The following is a 16,646-nucleotide window of genomic DNA, read 5'->3' on the forward strand; positions in this document are numbered from 1 at the left end:
TTCTTGTGGAAAAAATCACTATCTTTACATAGTTGAAAAAGCTGCCACATTGCTGCAGACTTTGCTGAGATAGTAAGAAGCGCTTGGCTCTAGAATCACTCACTTTTGCCATGATCTAGATGAGCAAAGTGGATGCTCTGCCCTCTTCTTTCCTGCCCCCCCGCCCCCCTCCCCCGCCATGTGTCATCTTCAAACCAGAGCTTTGAGCACTAGTGCATTGAGTAAGCACACCCTAATTATTCCTAGAACACATATTACAAGGTTGTTCAGAAAATACATTTTTGGGGGTGCCTGGGTGGCTCAGACGGTTGAGCATCTGACTATTAATTTTGGCTCAAGTCATGATCCCAGGGTCATGGGATGGAGCCCTGCATTGGGGTCTGCACTGAGCACGGAGCCTGCTTGGGATATGCTCTCTCTGTCTCTCTTTCTCTTTCTCTCTCTACAAGAAAAAAAAAAGGAAATACATTTTTTAACTTTCTTTTTCATACCCCTTTAACATGAAATTGATCTGGATGGAATGAACAGGCCCACATCAAGGTAATTCAGCAATTAGCTTACACTGAAATAGTAAGCTCCATGGAAAAAGAAAAGTGGTATTTTCTTTTATATATTTGTAAACAATTTGTTACTATCCCCATTGGCCTCAACATCTTGCTTCTAATTTTGCTATGAAGCATCAGGATGCTCATCTTTTTTTTTTTTTTTTTTTTTTTTTAATGCTTCTACACATCTATTGATAAACACTTGTATCTTAAGAAGATGTTACTGGAAAGGTGGTTTATATATACTTTAGTTTCAGTAAATTAAGCACACAGCTATTCCATTTGCTTTTACACATAAGTTTACGTGCACTTATAGAATGATGATCGTCTAACCACATTTATATTTGCTATGAAAACATATGAATGTTGGCAGCTAATACTGTGCTCATCTTTACCCGACATATTCTGAAAAGATGACCTCTCAATTGGTAACAAGTATTTTGAGGCATAATCACTGCACTTTTACCTCTTAATTATTCTCTTTTTTCTATTTGATAAATCATTCCCTTTTAAATAATAAAAGCTTAATATAGGGAACCTGGAGAAAACAGTCTGTGTTTTAACATCCCAGAATCTTCAGATTCTAGCCTAACTCCCAGTTTGATGCTCCCAGGATCCCTCTAAACCAACTCCCAGTTTAATGCTTGAACCTGCTCTGTATCATTGTGGTTTGCTTGTTCTTGGGGCACCATTAGGGCATCTCCCATGGCACTGACCTTGTACGTCCAAAAGCAGTTCCCTTCTTTTTTGGGTGACCAGTGATTTGAGATCCAATGTTAAGAACAAGCTCTCTATAGCTTTCTTTTATTGGTGGTCTTACTTTTTTCTTCAGGAACCATCAGTCTTACTCTGCAACATAAAAATCATTGTTTAATTTATTACGAAGTTAAGTCTCTCAACATTCTAATTGTTCTCTTCTGGACCATTCCTAGTTTCTTTATATAAGTGTGTTTAAATGAAGAGATAAATATCCATCTTTAAAATGTAGTGTCCCAAATTACTGTCTCTGGTTCGGTATCACTTTCTGTGAGATCATTTGTGTGACTTCTTGAATAATCTGTCTGCATTATCTGCAAGAGCCCAGAGATTAATATTCTCTTACCTAGAAACAAGGATTTCTTTTGTCATCTGTTTGCCTTTCCTTGATTCCTGGAGTGTTTTTTGTTTTTTTTTTTTTTTTATATTTTTAAAAATTTTTTTTTTTTCAACGTTTATTTATTTTTGCGACAGAGAGAGACAGAGCATGAACGGGGGAGGGGCAGAGAGAGAGGGAGACACAGAATCGGAAACAGGCTCCAGGCTCTGAGCCATCAGCCCAGAGCCTGACGCGGGGCTCGAACTCACGGACCGCGAGATCGTGACCTGGCTGAAGTCGGACGCTTAACCGACTGCGCCACCCAGGCGCCCCTCCTGGAGTGTTTTTTAAAAATCTCCTTCCTAGCATGTTTTTCCTGTCTGGTAATCAAATCTATCACTGTAACTCCTAGTTTGGTCAAGCACTCGCAGAAAGTTGTAGCACACTCACTAAGAAACAAATTCTGACTAACTCTTTTCTAAATGGTTGTTTTCTACCTTATAAGGCTTGTCTTCTTTAAGAATGAAGAAACAAGCTTACATGTGTTTTTCTAGAGATAAAAAAGCATACCATTATCAAATATTGAATACAAGTTGATCAGTTTGAACTATTACATTTTCTTTGGCATACATTAATTTTGAAGCTTGAATGCAGATAAAATTACAATTTTGAGATCCTGCCATTTTAAATATTCTTAGTCAAAAGCCAACAGTATTGGTTCTAGCTATTTCTTGTATTAAAGGCTTACTTTTTCCAGCCAATTCTCACACAAGTTTTGGACTGGTAATGGTTTGCTGTTTACTTATTTAGGTCTGGAGATGGAAGAATGCACAGAATGGCTGTAGCAGACCTCTGTGATGTTGACCTATGACCTGTGAGAGTTTGTTAGGTGAGAGTCCATGTCATATAGGTAAAAGCAAGAGTCTAGTTTGGTTATGAAACATAACATTTGCAGTTGGCTTTAATATGTTGCATATAAATTGAATGAGGATAGTGCATGAATATATTTGTCTAGGTCATACGTTGTGGTTTGTTGGTTGTCACTATTCTCTTACAGCTGTCCTACCTGCATTAAACAACTAGGAGGCAGATCATTTTTCAGATTTTTCTGTCAGTAACCCTGCTGAAAACCACTCAAATTTGTTTTTAAATGCAGAAATGAAAAAAAAAATACTATAGCCATAGTATCCTATAATATTTGTTAGTGGCTTTTATATCTGACATCATTGAGATGACTCCTTTATTTTACACAAATGAAGAAGCAGGTCCAAAGAGAAATGCCTTACCTATGGACACTTGAATTTGTATATTTCTTCTGTATTATTTTGTTTCCTCTTAAAAATGTTTTCACATGAATATAACTCCATGCATACATTTATACTTTTGTTCATTTACGCAACAAGCAGATATTAACAGTATGTTAATGTACTGGAAAGAATTCTGCCCTTTAAGGAGCCTATAATGTAGCAGAGAGATGGGAAGAGCCATGTCACAGAATGCAGTGAACACTATAACAGCAGCTTCCCCAGTGTATTCCAATTGGAGATTTTTTGATGATGTGGTTAGTTGTGCTTTTGTTTTTGTTTATTCCATTTCTGCTTGGAATTTAGGTGTGCGTTACAGTTTTTCAAGTTGCGGAACCGGGGCACCTGGGTGGCTCAGTTAGTTAAGTGTCCAACGTCAGCTCAGATCATGATCTCATGGTTCGTGGATTCAAGCCCCACATCGGGCTCTGTGCTCACAGTTCAGAGCTTGGAGCCTGCTTCAGATTGTGTCTCCCTCTCTCTCTGCCCCTCCCTTGCTCGTGCTCTGTCTCTGTCTCAAAAATAAAAAAAACATTAAAAAAAAAAGTTGAGGGGCGCCTGGGTTGCGCAGTCGGTTAAGTGTCCGACTTCAGCCAGGTCACGATCTCGCGGTCCGTGAGTTCGAGCCCCGCGTCGGGCTCTGGGCTGATGGCTCAGAGCCTGGAGCCTGTTTCCAATTCTGTGTCTCCCTCTCTGTCTCTGCCCCTCCCCCGTTCATGCTCTGTCTCTCTCTGTCCCAAAAATAAATAAACGTTGAAAAAAAAATTAAAAAAAAAAAAAAAAAAAGTTGAGGATCCAGGCCTTTCTTCACTTTTGGAACACCCTCACTCATTATTTCCTCAAATATTGCCTCTCTCCCATTTTCTTGGTTCTCCCTTTTTGGGAGTAAAGCTCACTGTCTTCTTCCATGCTTCCTGTCTGTCTGTCTCTGTGTGCCTCACTCTGGGGATTTCTTCAGCATTGTCTTTCTGTTCACTCACCTTCTCTGCTGCCAGGCCTACTTGTGCCACCGAGATTATAATTTCAATATCTACATGTTTTTATTTCATAAATTTTTAAAATAAGTTCCTGTCTTTGCATTATGTTATTTTTTGTTTATCTCTGTGAACATATAAGAGTTTCATATTCATATTCATATTCAAGTTTCTTTCCTTAGACTTTAGGCTCTTGTCTAATGTTTTGACTTTACATTTTTTGCTTGCTCTTGGACCCTGAGAGTTTTTTCTTCTGGCTTTTGAGCTTGGCTGTATATTAAAAATTACTTTGCTGTGAGCCTGAGTGGCTCAGTCGGTTGGGCGTCTGACTCTTGATTTCGCCTGAGGTCTTGATCCCAGGGTTGTGGAATGAAACTCACGTTGGGCTCTGTGCTGAGTGTGGAGCCTGCTTAAGATTTTCTTGCTGTTTCCCTCTCTCTGTCTCTCTCTCTCTCTCTCTGTCTCAAAAAAATTTTTTTACTTTGTTGTATTTTTTCTAGGATTTGTACGTGACTGGAGATGGGAATAGGGTGTTGTATTTTTTGGTGTAGCTCAGAAGTACCAGTCTCCCCAATGGACTATGAATTGTGTGTATATGTATAAAAACAATTGTGCTGTGTTACCTAAACCTCTAGTTAAAAAAATTCTTCACATTTTACAGTAAATATTGTTAATACATCTCCTTCCAGTAAGTGGAGGTATGCAGTCGTCCATTAATTATTCACTTCACATGTGGCCGTTTTTACTGCATCTATTTTTAAAAAAAATTTTTTAATGTTTATTTATTTTAGAGAGAGACAGAATGTGAGTGTGGGAAGGGCAGAGAGAGAGAGGGAGACACAGAATCTGAAGCAGGCTCCAGGCTCTGAACTGTCAGCACAGAGCCTGACATGGGGCTTGAACTCATGAACCACGAGATCATGACCTGAGCCAAAGTCAGATGCTCAACCTACTGAGCCACCCAGGCACACCGATTTCTACTGCATCTAAATAGGTCGAGCTACTACTAAGGATTTATTTTATTTAACTTAACGTAGCATGTATTTATATCATGATTATTCTGTGCAAGGCACTGTTCTTAGGACTTTACACATAGTAACTCTGAATTCATTTGATCCTTGTTCGAATACTATTAGGTGTTATCATTGCGTCCTAATTTTATAGATGAAGCACACCGAGTAGTTAGAGGAGTTGCCAAGGGTTCCCCTGTTGGCGGTTGGCGAGTATTGGAATTGGTATTCAGACCCAACCTCCACACTCATACTCTTCATTTACTTGCTTTTGGCATGCTGCTCTGCCAGCCACTGGCCTTTATCTTTGCAAACCACATGTCCCTCATAATGAAACTCGCCCAGCTCCACTCGCTCTGTGTCTTCATCCCTGCCGCACTCAGTAAGTCTATACTGAGCTCGATTCAGGTGTTTTTCTGTTTGCTTCCTTATGTCTTTATCTTCTGTCTTCATTTATTTGTTCATTTTTGGGGAACAAATATATATTAAGCACCCATTACATGGTGCGTGCCTTTAGGCGTTGAGCGTAAATGCTGCCTAACACAGAGACGCCCTCCGTGCTGCCCGGATCTCTCCCAAGCCTTGTGCTTCTGTCAGCCACGCCTCAACTGTAGTCCCGGTCCTGGTCGGCTCCACTGCTGCAGTGGCCTGCACGTTGGTCTCCAGGCTTCAGCCTCCCTCTTCCTGCTCTGCGCACTGCTGGCCGGGAAAATAGGCAGTTACCCAGTTCGGTGTGGTAAGTGCCATGATCCAGAGAAGTATCCCGACCCAGTCTCATGGTGACAAGGAAGCTTTTCTGGAAGAAGAGATGGTCAAAGATGAGTCTTAAGAAGTAAGAGTTAGTTGAAGATAGAGGAGAAGAGTGTTTGGTACAGTACAAGGCAAAAATTCCAAGGGAAGAGAAGAGCATGTGCTATGTTTGAGGTACTGAGAAAAACTCATTATGCTAGAACTTGAAGTGTCAGATGGGTGCGGTGAGAAGAGGTGGGAGCACCCACGGTGGTGCTAAGGGAACTGAAACAGTGCAGGGTAGAGCTCTATTTTAATAAGGTGACTGTGGTTTGGTGAAGGCGACCAGTGGGGAGACCGCTCAGAAAGCTAATGCTAAGGTCTGTGTGATAATGGCCTAAACCCAGGGAAGTGGTATTGGGGATGAGAGAAGTGAGCAGATCACAAGGAGATGGACAGGAGGTGGGATCGACGCCATGCTGGTGGCTGATGGATTGTGTTGGTCATGGGAAGGGGACATCGGGTTGAGACATTCACTTTGACATAGGAAGGGCAGCTGATTAGCTGGAAGGATGGTGAATTTGATGGTGAACTTGAGGAACATGCAAGTGTGAGGTAGTGGTGGGTGGGCCACCTGGAGATATTCAGAATTCTCAATCTCTAGAGATAAATCTAATCTATCTAAGCAAGAGAGAGAAAGAGAGAAATTTGGGAGTTGGATAGCATATGGATGGTAAAGGATGCCCTAGGAATAGAAAAAAATGTCAGAATGAATAGCCTCAGAAGAAAAAAGGGTGTGTGACAGGACACCGAGGAAGGGCAGTCACCATCTTGAGTCACTGTGTCACAGACACCCCTTATCATGACAGCAAGCACCCCATGCTGACTTCTGGTGCTTGCTGTATTTCAGAATATTTTATATTTTTTCCATACAACTTTTGCATAGGCCATGATATATTGCCCATTTTATTCAGTCATCTTAGTGCTGAGTTTGGGTGTTTAGCCTATAAAGAATTTAATTTACTACATTTCAAAAGCCTACCTTTTTTAAATAGCAGGGAGGACTGCTGTTGGATTCACAGTACTTAGGTAATATGTGAATAACTAGTAGTGATTACAGTTACAAGAAAGTCTAAATAGTATATTTTTCCTTGGGGCTTTGGTTTTCAAGTAGACTTAGGCTAATGGAGGCATAATGCTTGTGTATTGTTAGCTGGGTGATTAGCGTTTATAAGCAGAGTCACACACCCAGATTGTGAAAGACATGCACAAGTGATTCATTCATAGTGTACCCCAAGATTCATTGATGGCTGTTCTGTGAGAGCAGAGGTCTTTCTCTTCAAATACACCGTGTGACCTAGGATTCTGCTGAACTGGGAGGAGCGTCTGCTTTGATCAGCGTAGTTCTTGTGGTCACTCAGTGTCACTGTCCTCCTGTCTTGGCCTCAGTGGCCTTCCCATACCAGTGCACTGATAGCAGTTGTCATCTCACAGGGAACTTGGAGACACAGAGACTAGAGTCTTTTAGTAAGTGAACTTACATAACTTCACAAAAATTATTCCATTAAGCTCAAGATAATACTGAGTGTTTTGAGGAAAATTAGAACTTTGAGCCCTTCACTTTAAAAAAAATTATTTATTATGAAAAACAAAAATATGAGGGGACTATTTTAGATCTTAAGAGGCTTAACAATCAAATGGAACCTGCTAGGTAGACTCCATTTGAAAGTGCATATTCTAAACTCCTATTATGGATAGATTGACGAAAGTGACTTCATCTCTTCCACCCCCGAATTTACTGTTCTTTAATGAAGAGCTTTAGAGGGAGAAACCTTTGAGAGTTTCAAGTGATAAAAATGCTTTTTTTTTTTTAAAGTAATGTATTTAAAGATAAGCTATTTTTTTTTAGCTCTTCTCAGTTCCTAGTTTCTACGATGGGTCATAGCCATAGAGTAATGCATATTTGAACAGCTGAAGCAGTACTCGTTCGTGAAGCAGCTTGTTTTAAATGTGACTAGAATATTTTCCTGGACTATATGGTTTTGCAAGGTATTTCAGGTAAAATATGAGTATAAAAATATTCTGATTTCTTTCACATAAAGTGTGTATCATTCAACACACTTTAATGCCTCTTTATTGAATCATATCATGAAATATTTACTCTAGTTACATTTAATTCTCAAAATATTTTGTATTTTCTACCTTCTATTAATAAAAATTGAAATTATATTCTTGCCGCCAGGCTGGTTTATTTTTCGCAGCACAGTAATCACAGTCAGTTTTAGTAATCTCACCTTGGTATTTGCTCCACATCGTCTCATGTGTGGTGGAATGGGATTCATAGCTACATCGGTCTTTAGGACATCACAAAAGCACATGATTGAATTCCCTCAGAAACCTGGTGACTGGTCCAGGTCTGAATCCTACTTGACACCTATTTTAGACCCTGGTCCCATTCTGAATTCTAAGTCTGATATTGCTTTATCCAAACCACACAGATCTTCATTTGTACTTTTTATCCTGGCCTATACTACTTGAGCATTAATTTTTCTAGTATTGAAAATCTAATGGATATAATTTGGCTTACTAAATTATAAGTTTATAATATACTGTGTATTGTGTCAAGTATTCAAGGACTGCTTCCATGTTTAAGAATGTTATTGTGAATACTATGTTTTTTTCTATATTTAAGTAGGTCTGCATAAGGTATTTATAAATTATCTAACTTACATGCCCATTAGGGACTCCATTCTTCCTCTCCATTCTCTATTCTCTTCCTCCGTGAATGGGTGGTAGTGGGTAGAAATGTAAAAGAAAGAAATTAGCACCTGTATCTCTGATGTGGCACTTAAAAAATTCTACCACGTGGTTGTTACCTGTTAGTTATTTGTTTATATCCCATAATAGAGTATGAATTCCTTCCTGGTAGGGATGATTTTCTTTTCCCCAGGCCACAGCTTTAATTGGAGGGAGGAGGGAAAATATAGAGGGGACCACAGAGGAGGGAGTTACCCAGGACCCATGAAGCACCCAGCCTCAATAGGGGGGAGTGTAAATGGAGTGGACTTCTAGCTTTGGAAGCAGTACTGGGACTGAGGACATGTGGTGTGGGGGTTCTGGGAACTCCAGGGGAGCCAAGCTGTACTCCAGCACTAGGATGCAAATGTCCTGGAAATGGATGATATTTTATTCATCAGCAGGAGTCTCTTGTAGCATATAGTTATGCAGGTTCGAATGAAGACATACTCAATCTTTTGTAAATGGTAATGGTAGTTTTACTCAGATGTTTGTATTTTCATGTTAAGAGCAGGCCAAAAAAGTATACAGTGGCATTTGGAAAAATCTGGGAAAGATTTTCTTGTGCAGACATTTTCCCTGCACATCTCTTAGAGCTTCTGTGGCTGTGGGATTCCTAATGCTTCCGTTATAAAACTGACACCACCCTCAGGTACTCTGATAAGTCCAGTGGTTTGAAAACTGTGTGTTTTAATTAGTGTATGATACATGCTTTGTAGAAGCTTTGTGGTCTAGAGCAATGTTATGATACTGGTAGCTTCAAGAATGCTCTTGCATGTGGCAGATAAGTGAGAAGGGGGCTCTAGGTAGAAAACTATCCCAGTGTCTGAGGGCACAGTTTGCTGCTGAACTGTTATCAGCAGCCAGGCTAGGACTGGCATTACAGAGATAATGTAGAAAGGTCTACTAGGTTCCCACACAGAGTGCTCTCTTGGGTAACTTTTTTTTTTTTTTTTAATTTTTTTTTTCAACGTTTATTTATTTTTGGGACAGAGAGAGACAGAGCATGAATGGGCGAGGGGCAGAGAGAGAGGGAGACACAGAATCGGAAACAGGCTCCAGGCTCCGAGCCATCAGCCCAGAGCCCGATGTGGGGCTCGAACTCACGGACCGCGAGATCGCGACCTGGCCGAAGTCGGACGCTTAACCGACTGCGCCACCCAGGCGCCCCTTGGGTAACTTTTTAGTAACTGAGGAAGACCAGTCCTTCTGAAAGGCCCAAACAAGCATACAGTAGAGGTCAGAGCAAACCAGATAACTAGTCCAGAGTATTAGGCAACATTTGAAGGAGCAGGTTTTAAGATCACGGCAAGCCGAGAGTTCATCAGGTCAAGGTCTTCGGAGCAGCAGTACTGGCAGAGAAAAGCCATGAATGGTTGTTGACTACAGGCAGTCAGGGTCATAGGTACTTTCCTTTTATAGTTCTGCTGCTTCAGGAACACGTCATTGTAACAGTCTTAAGAATTTGAAGGTCTTGGTTGGAGCATCGTCAGTGGGGGGCCATACATGTGTACTGTAATCAAACTGCAAACTCTGCATTCTGTCTCACCTAGGGCTGTCTTTTCTGCATTTTGTGTGGCACTGTCAGCACAGAATTGAAAGTACCGTGGGCAGGGGCGCCTGGGTGGTGCAGTCGGTTAAGCGTCCGACTTCAGCCAGGTCACGATCTCGCGGTCCATGAGTTCGAGCCCCGCGTCAGGCTCTGGGCTGATGGCTCGGAGCCTGGAGCCTGTTTCTGATTCTGTGTCTCCCTCTCTCTCTGCCCCTCCCCCGTTCATGCTCTGTCTCTCTCTGTCCCAAAAATAAATAAACGTTGAAAAAAAAAATTAAAAAAAAAGAAAGTACCGTGGGCAGTTCAGTTTTGATGCGGAGTTTTTATGAAAGTTGGAACTACCATCTTGCCCTATTTCAGAATAGTTACAAAAGCCAGGTCCTCCATAATCAGACCTTTCACCTCAGGCACCCAAAAGGAATCAGAATGCTTTATGAGATACCTGAAATATGCTGTGAGTCCGTCACCTGTTGTTTTCAGCTGCTAGACAATGTAACCTTTGGAGAAATAACCTTTACCAGAAAATATGTATGTTTTAAAGTCCTCAAGAATGGTTCTGTCAGTGGGAATTTTAAACCCAGAGTGTAGAGATACTTGAAAAGAGGAAGGAAGTCAAGGGATAAATGACAGTACTTGGGAGACAATGAGAGAAATAAAAATGATAACAAAAAATTTGTTATACTTTTAAAATATATTAAAAAACAATAGATTGATGACTGAAGTGATGATTATCTTAAAATTGGGGAATTAGTTTATCATGTGGAATTAATATATTACCCAACAACCCTTTATGCTTCTCTGTTGGTTTGTTGTGGGAAAGATGCTGAAAACCCTTGCCTGTTGTGTATTTAAGATGTGTTCCAGTCTGCTAAAGAGGGCGTGGAAAATACAAGAAAATTTGAATGACTCTGTGTTCCAGAATCTTCCCTTGTAGTTTTAGTTTCTTACAGCAGTTACAGGCCTTTTTTATAGAAGGGGTTCTCCTTTAACATTATATTAACATTATCATTCTTGCAGTGGGGAGGTGAAGGATAGGGTAGAATTTGTACATGTTGTAGTCCATAAGAAAGAGTTTTTAAAATTTTTATTAAAAATTTTTTTGATGTTTTTTGTGAGAGACAGAGTGTGAGCAAGTGAGGGGCAGAGAGAGAGGGAGACACAGAATCCGAAGCAGGCTCCAGGCTCTGAGCTGTCAGCACAGAGCCCGATGCGGGGCTTGAACCCACGAGCCGTGAGATCATGACCTGAGCGGAAGTTAGACGCTCAACTGACTGAACCACCCAGGTGCCCCCATAAAAAAGAGTTTTAATAATGAATTCACAACTCTGCCACCTAACTGATACTCTGGGGGAGATTGGTGTCCACGGTGTGCCTTGTTCATGCCCTCACTGTACCACTGCTGCCACCATTGCACCAAACTGCTTACCCTCTTTTTAATTTGCTCTTAAAATCCTGTGTTCCTATAGACACCTCAGGCCAAAGGATGATGAGTCTGCCAGTAATAAGGAGTTATTTTTCAGCAGAATGAATCGAATTGGCTGCCTTGGGAGGTGGCTGGAGAATTCTCTGTTATTGGGATTGTTAAAGAGAAAGAGCCAGAGCTGCAATATTATACAAGGATTCAGGCTCTGTGTTGGGTTGGAATAGATGATCTTTATGTTTCTGCTAAATCTGAGAATCATTGATTTTTTTTTAATATCCTTAATAATCAGTTTAAAGTTCTGAATTAATTTAAAAAATATACAGGCTAACAAAAGAGGACTTAATCATGTAAACAGTCCAAATGCCATCTCTGAGGATGCTTTCAGCTGCAGGTAACAGAACAACCAACCCAACCTGGCTTAAACAATGAAAAGCTTTACTAGCTGATATAAAAGGAGGTCTATATTAAAGAGAAGGATGGGCCTAAGGGTGGTTGATCCAGCATATCCAAGCCATTCCCAAGGACCCAGGTTCTTTCTCACTGTTTGCTCTACCATTCATGGGGTATACTTCATCTCAGGGCAGATTTCCCCTGATGTAGGTGGTTGTCAGTAACATTCAGGGCTGTATATGGCCTTGTGAATGGGAGGAGGAGAGGAAGAAAAGCTTGTTGCTCTCTCTAAACATGAGTAGGTATTTCCCAGATACTTCCAGCACATATCACCTCCTGAGCCACAAGTGGGCTCTTGCCAGTCAACCTGCTTTAGGGACAAGGGGTGAAGTGTCAGCATCCTGAGATATATGGTAACTCTGGGGAGAGGGAAATACTGAAGAGAATTGGGGGTTCTGTTAAAAGGAAGAAGAGAGGGCAACCAACAGTATCCCCTGTAGTCATTTTGTTATGACCTACTGTTTTGATGTCTATTATGCCATAAGTCTTTGACTTACTTTTTGATGTGGCCATATCAGACTATTAATTTTTTTTAAAGTGGTGTGATTTCTATTTTAAGATGGAAGAGTGAAGCTAAATTTCAGAATATCCATTCTTTTTTTTTTTTTTTTTTTTGATGTTTATTTATTTTGAGAGAGAGAGCAAGCAGGGGAAGGGCAGAGAGAGAGGGAGAGAGAGGCTCCCAAGCAGGGTCTGCACTGTCAATGCAGAGCCTGACACGGGGCTCAAAGTCATGAACTGTAGGATCATGACCTGAGTCAACATCAGGAGTAGGATGCTTAACCGACTGAGCCACCCAGGGCACCCCTCAAAATATCCATTCTTTTAGACTTAATGATATGAACAGCAAATAGATAAAAACTGGCAGAAATATACCAACAGCTATTCAAAGAAAACAGCTGATGGTTGGTGAGAGAAAGTTTCCAAGTATTCAAAGGGTTTGGCTCAGTCATTCTTGTTTTCTATTATTAAAAAAATATTTTTTAATGTTTATTTTTGAGAGTGAGAGAGAGAGCATGAGCAGGGGAGTGGCAGAGGAAAAGGGAGACAGAATCCAAAGGAGGCTCCAGGCTCTGAGCTGTCAGCACAGAGCCTAATGGGGAGCTCAAACTTCACGAGCTGTGAGATCATGACCTGAGCTGAAGTCGGATGCTTAACCCACCGAGCCACCCAGACACCCCAGCATATTCTTAGTCCCACACTATGCAGAGGCTCTATGAGAGAAAGGATAGTGAGCACAACATTGCAAAATCCCTAATGTCTGTGTCAAGGAGCATGAGTAAGTATTGGCAGTGCTGTAGGAGCACTGGGAATTCCAAGTTACTGGAAGTCATTCCCTGTGGGTTTCTCTTATGTGATAAAGAAAGACACATTGGAGATTACTATTCTGGAATGCTCAGACTGGGAAAGAGGTAGAGAAGAAAGGTAGAATAATCAAACCTTAGAGCTGATTATCTTCATCAGTAGACTGGGAGGTAGCAGAACACCTGGCAGGAGGGAACATCAATAATGCAAGTTTCTTTGGAGAACAGTAAGTGGAAGAAGGGGCATAACTATAGTAAGCTACAGGTGACAGGGTGGGGTGGAGGTAGGAGTGGGTGCTCGGGAGTTGGGTCAAAGGAATGACTGCAGAGGAAGAAGAGAACAGCCTGTGCTGGACTCTCTGATGGAGATGAAATCTCTCAAGGGTTGAAGGAATTAATGTTGGGGAGGAAAAGAATAGCTCCCAGGGAGAGGAGCTTAGAGTTACAACTGCTTGTAGCCCTAGTCCCAGCTGAGCTGGTTCTCTTTTCCCTTTTTCACACTCTGTAAACACCAGTTAGAATGAATCTGTAAGGGGAGAAGCTCCCCTAGACTACACAGTAACACATGCAGAAGCACTCCACAGAACACACCAGTGAAGCTTAAGCCAACAGGAAGGCCTCACAAGCCCTCTGCACTCAGGACAGGATAGAGAGAAAGGCATGGTACATGCAGAAGAAGGATACAGAGTCTATTACTATTATTTTTTAATATAATTTATCATCAAGTTGGTTTCCATACAAAACCCGGTGCTCATCCCAACAGGTGCCCTCCTCATTGCTTATCACCCACTTTTCTCTCCTCCCTGCTCCCCATCAACACTCATTTCTCTGTATTTAAGAGTCATTTATGGTTTGCCTCCCTCCCTCTCTGTTTGTAACTTTTTTTGCCCCCTTTCCTTCCACCATGGCCTTCTGTTAAGTTTCTCAAAGTCCACAAATGAGTGAAAACATATGATACCTGTCTTTCTCTGACTGACTTATTTCACTTACCACAATACCCTCCAGTTCCATCCATGTTGCTGCAAATGGCCAGATTTCATTCTTTCTCAATGCCAAATAGTATTCCATTGTATATATAAACCACATCTTTATCCATTCATCAGTTGATGGACATTTAGGCTCTTTCCATAATTTGACTATTGTTGAAAGTGCTGCTATAAACATTGGAGTACATGTGCCCCATGCTTCAGCACTCCTGTATCCCTTGGGTAAATTCCTAGCAGTGCTATTGCTGGGTCATAGGGTAGTTCTATTTTTAATTTTTTGAGGAACCTCCACACTGTTTTCCAGAGCGGCTGCACCAGTTTGTATCCCCACCAGCAGTGCAAGAGGGTTCCCGTTTCTCCACATCCTCACCAGCATCTGTAGTCTCCTGATTTGTTCGTTTTAGCCATACAGAGTCTATTCTGGAAGAAAAGCTAATTTCCCTTCAAAATGGGAGCAGATTCCTGAGTAAGCTATTAAGGAGTAAGCTATTAAGAACCTGAGTTTCATAAAACACAGACTCAGAAATGATACAATAAAATAACAGAATGAAAAAAAAAATAACAGAATGAGGTGAAAAGGGAAGAATACAGGGCCAGGGAGTCACATGGGGAGCCAATTTGCAGATCAAATAAATTTGAAGTAGCTAGGAACTGAACAGTCATGGCTGGAAGATGAACTTACTGAGAGTACAAAGCTTGAGATATTCACAGTGAATGCAGAAGAAGAGGAAAGAAAGAAGCAGTTAGGTAAAAATGATAGGGGGAGGATTGGACTTTCTGGAGGTGGAGCTGAGATAAAAGGAGTATGGGCCTTCTGTTTTTTGTTCAAGTTCCTCTTGGAATCATGTTTTTGGTTGCAGAGGATTGACGATTTTAGATAACACTCATTTGAAAATATGTAAGCACTGACAAATTGGTGAAAACAAATGTTCATGTTCTTTTTAGAAGAATATCAGTGAGATGAAAGTTATATTTTTAGCCTGAGAGACCAGGAAAATTCCCCTCTGAAGCATTTTGTTTCCTGGCATTGTTACTGAAAACTCCCTTCCCCACAGCATGATTTTCTGTGCTCTGTTGGAACTGGTCTTTTGCTAAATGTAAATACTGACCTGCTGATCTTAGAGCAAGCACTTTGCTGCTTTCCTACCACCAGAAACCATTTTGTAGGTCAGGTTTTATGGAGAAAAAAATTTTTGTGTGTAGTGTTAGACATCTGTGGTTAATCATTTACCTTTTCTACATTTCAAAAAATCTCTTAAGTAAGTCTGGGTAATAGGTTAGCCTGAAAAAAGAGCAAACAGATCTACTAACATTTACTGTCATTGACTAGAAAAGTGAACTTTCATTCTTTGCCTTCCAGCAAGTATATGCTTTAGAATCTTTACATTGCAAATTGCTGTGGGGAGTAGACCATAGAGCAGAAATGGGTTGCTGGAATGGACTTGTCATGAATTATTCATTCACTATCTAGTTCCTTGGAAATCAGCTGGAGGAAGTAGTTAGTCCAGTTTGATCACAGGAGTGGTATGCCAAGGGCTCCAGCAAGCCCTTACAAGTCCATTCTCGAGGATGTGCTTCTGCTGTCTGCTGCTGTAGGGCGGCAGCTGCTGTGTAGACAAACCCAGGAACATGCTGCTGGGGAGAGTTGCACTGAGGACTCCCCAATGCATCTTGCTGGGAAATGAAGCTTCAGGTAGGAGAAGTGCTCTGTCAGCAGTGGCCGGATTTCTCATTGATTTTAGGGATGCCATTAGGCCTTATGGAATAAATATATGTAGAACCAGAATTGTGCCAGGATACCTCACTATTGAGGTTCTCAACCAGAGAAGCTTAGCAATTTAATTCCATTTTCAAGGTTGTACTTTGTAATAAAACTGTTCCTTGAAATTGTGAAAAGTATTCTTAAGCCAAATAAGCATTTAAGTGTATAAATTGTAGCAATTTTTTTTCATGCTGTCCTCCTGTTGGTGTAAAAAATGTCTAATTGACAGGATTTTGCCCATGTAAACTTAAATCATGGAATTAATGGCTTTGGAAAGTCCTGAAAAAGACAACTTAGTTTATAATTTGAATGAGCACAGCTGCAGGCTCCATTGCATTTTCTGGAGGAATTATTGTTTTCAGAAGTCTCCTGGCTTGGTTCTTTCTGCTAGAGCATTCATTATTCATTCTGGGAAGATTTTTTAGCTTCTTATAGGATGGAAAATGCATAAAAGATGGAGCAGTAACAAAGGCTCTTAGTTCTATTTGTCGGTATTACCGTGTGTGTGTTTGTGTGTGTGTGTGTGTGTGTGTGTGTGTGTGTGTGTGTGTGTCTCTAAGTGTCTAAGTGTCTAAGCCAGACATGTAATTTCATTTGGCAGGGGCATTCTAATGTTGCCATTTGCATGTCTGTCTTATTTTCTATGGATGCTATCTCTGTTAATTTTGCCGAGGCTATGAGATACTCTTGAGCCATAAGGGACAAAGATAGTAACGATGAAAAGAATCAGAGCCTC

At 40.9% G+C, this 16,646-nt stretch overlaps 1 protein-coding gene across 15 annotated transcripts in view; it reads left to right on the forward strand.

Annotated features, from left to right (window-relative positions):
- Nucleotides 1-16,646, forward strand: part of MARCHF8 (membrane associated ring-CH-type finger 8) — a 127,144-nt gene that overhangs the window by 64,983 nt on the left and 45,515 nt on the right. Inside the window, exon 1 of one of the 15 annotated variants that reach the window (XM_086680283.1) lies at nucleotides 14,448-15,841. The exons of the other annotated variants lie outside the window; for them this stretch is intronic. Coding sequence (XP_086536409.1) covers nucleotides 15,830-15,841 — 12 coding nt within the window. The 5' untranslated portion in view covers nucleotides 14,448-15,829. Of the gene's footprint in view, nucleotides 1-14,447; nucleotides 15,842-16,646 lie in introns of those variants that run through there. 15 annotated transcript variants of the gene reach the window in all.

The sequence above is a fragment of the Puma concolor genome, chromosome D2 (genome assembly GCF_028749965.1).
Source record: "Puma concolor isolate L17-30 chromosome D2, mPumCon1.1.hap2, whole genome shotgun sequence".
Taxonomy (NCBI): domain Eukaryota; kingdom Metazoa; phylum Chordata; class Mammalia; order Carnivora; family Felidae; genus Puma; species Puma concolor.